The 4,864-nt window shown below is 41.6% G+C and overlaps 1 protein-coding gene across 2 annotated transcripts in view; it reads right to left on the reverse strand.

Moving 5' to 3' along the window:
- The window catches only part of nap1l1 (nucleosome assembly protein 1-like 1), a 20,624-nt gene that overhangs the window by 5,533 nt on the left and 10,227 nt on the right, over window positions 1-4,864 (reverse strand). For both annotated transcript variants that reach the window (XM_005742664.1, XM_005742665.1), the window contains exons 5-14: window positions 4,704-4,845; window positions 3,441-3,521; window positions 2,958-3,086; window positions 2,732-2,803; window positions 2,517-2,656; window positions 1,908-2,053; window positions 1,787-1,806; window positions 1,178-1,300; window positions 1,018-1,050; window positions 881-931 (exon numbers count right to left, since the gene is read on the reverse strand). In XM_005742664.1, the coding sequence (XP_005742721.1) occupies window positions 881-931; window positions 1,018-1,050; window positions 1,178-1,300; window positions 1,787-1,806; window positions 1,908-2,053; window positions 2,517-2,656; window positions 2,732-2,803; window positions 2,958-3,086; window positions 3,441-3,521; window positions 4,704-4,845 (937 nt within the window). The remainder of the gene's footprint in view (window positions 1-880; window positions 932-1,017; window positions 1,051-1,177; window positions 1,301-1,786; window positions 1,807-1,907; window positions 2,054-2,516; window positions 2,657-2,731; window positions 2,804-2,957; window positions 3,087-3,440; window positions 3,522-4,703; window positions 4,846-4,864) is intronic.

A 4,864-nucleotide genomic window follows, 5' to 3' on the forward strand; every position in this document is an offset into this window, starting at 1 on the left:
TTCCCTCATCCACCTGCTGGCCTCCACCACTTGCTAATGTTACTGAACCTGTGGAAGCTCCGCGATGCCACCACCAAACTACTGAGTTATTTTTACACACTGGCCAGCATCCACCACCTTTCATTGTTTACACCATGCAAAAAACAAAATAAAAATCTGGCCAGTCCAGCTATGGTCGTGCCATCAGTAAACCCTTCGCGTGCCGTGCCTAGGGTTGCCGACCCCTGGTTCAGACTAAGATTGACGTGGTTTCCAGATGAATTTGTTCATTAGGTGATGAAGTAAAGATAAATGAATGAAGATAAATTGCTTACTGGCAGATAGATTTTGATACGTTTCTGGGCAGTTACCATAAAATGAGGTAAAATCGTGTCCAAATGTGGCAGAAAGCCTATTGGCTAAAATTCTGTACAAACTTGAAGGATTTTTTTTCCTTGTGTCCTTTTGTTTCTGGCATACTGTATCTGTGTTACTTTAGCTTTAACAACAACAACAACATGCAGCATTCAAATTTCAACAACTTGTAAAAGTTAAAACGGAAAATGGAGCGCTGAAAAGACAAAATATCAACTGGATGCATTTTCTGTCTTAACCAGAGAACCAAACCAAGGTCACAACAGAAGCTGAAGCAAATTAAAGCTGGTGTAAAATGAGATGCATTTGTTGACAGTATGTATTCTGTATGTTGAAATCAGCTGTTCTCCACCTGCAGCTCAGGATCCTCAGGTGACAGAAAATTATGCAGAAAGATTCTGAACGCAGTGACTCGTGAAGCTATCCATCGCCTTAAGTAAGAAAATCCTGAGCCATCAAAGTTGAAAACTGCTGAGTAAGGTCTTTTCTCACAGCACCAGAGATCTTTACAGACATGTTCTCTCACCTTGGGATCATAGTCGGGGTCGTTCTCCTCGTCAGCCTCCTCTTCACCTTCCTGAACACACAGCACAGGGCAACTTCAGTCTACAACTTCCAAAATGTAAGCTTTAGTGGCCTGTGGTAGTTTTTTGGTGGTTTTACCTCATCATCTGCCTCCTCTCCCTCTTCATCATACTGTAAAAGAAAAACATTTGTTAAGAGCCAGGATCATGCCAAATTAAAATGCTTATCTAAGTTGAATTAATTCTTACAACTCAATCACTTTGTAACCCCACCCAAGATATCAAATGCCCACACTCACATCATCGTCATCATCCTCTATGGCCTCTCCTGTGAAATACAGCACCGCTCGGGGTACGATACGTTCGCGGATGAAGTGGCCAATTTCAAAGTCAGCAGCCAGAATGGCTTCCGAATCCTCATCCTGAAATCAGACAGTTTATTCATGCATTTCCTGAACAAAGTGAGAAAGCAACCAGAGCTGCCCCTGATTCAGCATTTCTATACAAATGGCATCTGAAGTGCGTTTCCTCCTTGGAGGGAAGAATGGGTACAAAACTGATTACAAATCCTCTGGCCTGTCAGGCACTAAGGTTTGCCTTTAAGATGTGCCAAGATGCAGCTGGAGTTAGTGTGTGATCAAATTTGAATTTTGTCAAAATCAAAAGTTGAGAAAACAGTTTGTTGCCAAACTGTAGTGGCTTTGCTTCTAGTATTACTCAATATTAAGATTCACAGACCAGCCCCTCTGGCAACCTTGACTGTAGTTACTTATCTGGGTCACCAAATCATGTTTTTAAGTCACTACATGATGTTTGAGGTTAATGGAAGTGTGCGTCTCATATAAAGAAGTTCAAGTTAATATCAAAAGACATCCCAGGTGAAACAGTGTGTAAAAGCACCAACTTACCAACTCGCCATTTTCTGGGACTGCAAAGAAAGCACAGATCAAAATGAAACAATGCAAACAAACTCAGACTGGAGCAAACTCTGTATAGCAACGGTCAACTTCTCTGCCATGTCACTCTTACCCTCTGGTGGGGTGAAGAAGTTGAAAAAGGAGTCGTTGGGGACCGTTTTGGTGACCGTCCTGACCGTGCCACGGCCCTTGTGCTTTTGTTTCTTTTTGATTGTTTTCAATGTGACGTTCTTGCCCTTTGTCCATTCAATCGTGCAGCTGTTGTCAAAAACAAGGAGCAATGGAAACAAGGTCAGGAGGCAGCATTTGAAGTGTCAAATCTAAAAAACATCTGGGATGTACGAATTATCCAGTAAGGACTTTCAATTATCCTCTGCCTCTCTGGTTGGAGAGCAATACTGGTGGCCACCAGTGCTCACCCACAACCTCCAAGTTAATACGAGTTTGGTATACATTTGATTTATAAATTGTGACCTCGAGGTCACAGAGTTCAGACTCATCTCAGATATTTGGTCGGTGCACCTATGGTATGACTTTCAGTCCTATGTCAGTTCACAAGCTGCCACGTTGCCCACTCAACAGCACCACTCCATCAGCCTGTGACAGCTGAGGTGCAACACTGAAGAAATGATAAGCTCTTTGGCAGCATTTCATTATGTGCATCAAAAGTTGCTTAGAAAACAAAAACCTGAAAAGAAAAAAAAGAATCGCCGACACTCACCCTGTGCAGCTCATGATCTCTGGCCCATCGAAGGAGAAGGGGTCGTTCTCATCGGGCTCTGACCTCATCTTGTAGGTTTTTGTCAACACTGTGTTTGTGAAGAAGTCGTTTGGCTCAAACTGGAACTCTAATGTGAAGCTCTGGTGAACACAACAGGCTGATGAGCAAACAGTCAGACTGGTTTTAGCCATTTAAAGTATGAGAAGCACACTTACCATTGGCTGTCCTGGATCTGAGAATTTTACTTTAATGTCTTGTAAATGCTTAAGGATGGGTTCATCATGTTCCTGAGGGGAGGGAAGAAGTGGTTTAGAAGCAAACACAGAAAACCACACGAGCCAGCCTATACAGCTATTGGCCAGGAGGTGGAAGCAAACCCCGATTATTGAATTAGAGAAGTAGTCGCTGTCTGTGACCCATTTTCTATGTGTGTAAACATACCTGCAGCATGTCACTGAGCAGATCCACATTTTTGAAAACCGTTAACCAGAATTCAGGAATGCCTTTGGGGTCTTCTTTTTCCTCATCCTTCTTCTCTTCCTCCAACTTGGCCTTCTCCTTCATCTCATCCTGGTTAAAAGAGGTTTTCTTCTAAGTATTTGTATGTGTGTTTGGTGAATAAACAAACCAAAACATTTTATGCCCCGTCCACATATACAACCACACAGCACTGAACAGTAATGACCAAAAGGGGATGTTTAAAATAAAAAATAAAAAACCTAGCTTCACATGCAGCACCATAGTACAGATTTAATCCACTCTGAAAAGCAGTTATCTGAAATCAGTGATGGTTGGATGCTGTGCTGTCACTTTGGGAAGACAATTTGGTCCACGTATGAAATGTGAAAGCAGAAAAATGCAGAAAGCCAAGTATTTATACAGTAAGCATGCAGGTGTATTTGTCATTTGTCCCTGCTTACGTACTGTCAGCTCTTCCTCTTCATCCGCTTTCCATTCACATTCCTCATCTGTGGGCTCATAAGCTGCTTTCACTATGTCACTTCTCTGTGAGGAAACGAGAGAACCATCTGAATTACATATTTACACATGCATTTATTTTATACTGCAAGTTATACCACAGCAAATCAGTTCTTACAAAATAAACAAATCCTGCATTCTGTGAGTTGTATGAGAACAAGCGATCTCTGGATTCAAATGGCAAAGTAGTCATTTCAAACAGTGTTACTTTACAGGAAAAGGTGCCTTTAACACTGCATTAGTGACATCAGAAACACACAGAACAGCAGCTTGAAAGCAGTCCTCACTGCAAAGGTGAAGGATCGTGCACTTATGTTACACGCAGTACAACAGTGTGATCCAAATCCATAAAGGGGCTTTTTACAACCTCTTCTTTCATCACCTTCTGATGCAACACAAAGCAAACCTTTCAACACAAGTCAGCTTAAAGCATTTACTTGACTATCAGTTAACATTTAAGAGGAACTATTTTTATAGTTGAGAAAACAACTCATTTCATTTCCCAGAAAAATTCTGGTCCCAGATTATCAAAGGTTTGCAGCATATCTGAGAAAAGCTGCTTCCTTGGCTCCACCACAGATGGAAGAATGATGAAAGAGCTATGGTTACTATAGATACACTGACACACATGGAGTGTGCTCAAACAGCAGACCAGAGCCATACGTTTTCTATGCAAGCTCCAAGTTCCCTGAGCTGCTTCTAAATCCTGATGTAGCTTCACAGATTCAAGAAAGTGTGCACTCGAGGCAAATGATGCTCAAGGAGAAAGCGTCAAACACATCAGTATCAATGCAGGTCTAAACCTACTCATGTCCAGTTACAACGTGAGAGCTGCAAGTCTTGTTCAAATCGAGCGCTTTGGCCCTCAGGAAGCGCTCAGCAGATTCTTGTATTTAATCAATGTTTAGGTAAATGTATATGCAACCTGTAGGCTTATGAGAGTTTCTTCTGAAGAGCAGAATTTGTGATTCAACCGTTCTTCAAAAAAAACAAATAAATAAATACATTCTAAAAAGACAGTTTTTAAATTGTCATTTATGTCATGAGTCTCTGTAAAGGAAAGAGCCATACAAAATTAGGCTTCTGGTCTTACTGTGAGTGACTAAAGAGTGGCTGCATCACGCTGGAACACATAATACGCAGTAAGTTTTACTTTGTGGTGACAAACCATGACTTCTTTACAAAGTATACACAAGACCAAAAACATACTTTGTCGAAGAGGGGCTGGTAGAGGGCAGCATACTTTCTTTCCAGCTCATGTACTTCCTCGTAGAACTTCGCTTCAATGTGGGCACATTTGACCTGCAGGTTCTTGAGAGCATTGACACGTCTCTTTACGACCTTTGGTAAACTGAGGGAGGACACATGAA

This window comes from Pundamilia nyererei, unplaced genomic scaffold (assembly GCF_000239375.1).
Source record: "Pundamilia nyererei isolate P.nyererei 1_Seehausen unplaced genomic scaffold, PunNye1.0 scaffold00122, whole genome shotgun sequence".
NCBI lineage: Eukaryota > Metazoa > Chordata > Actinopteri > Cichliformes > Cichlidae > Pundamilia > Pundamilia nyererei.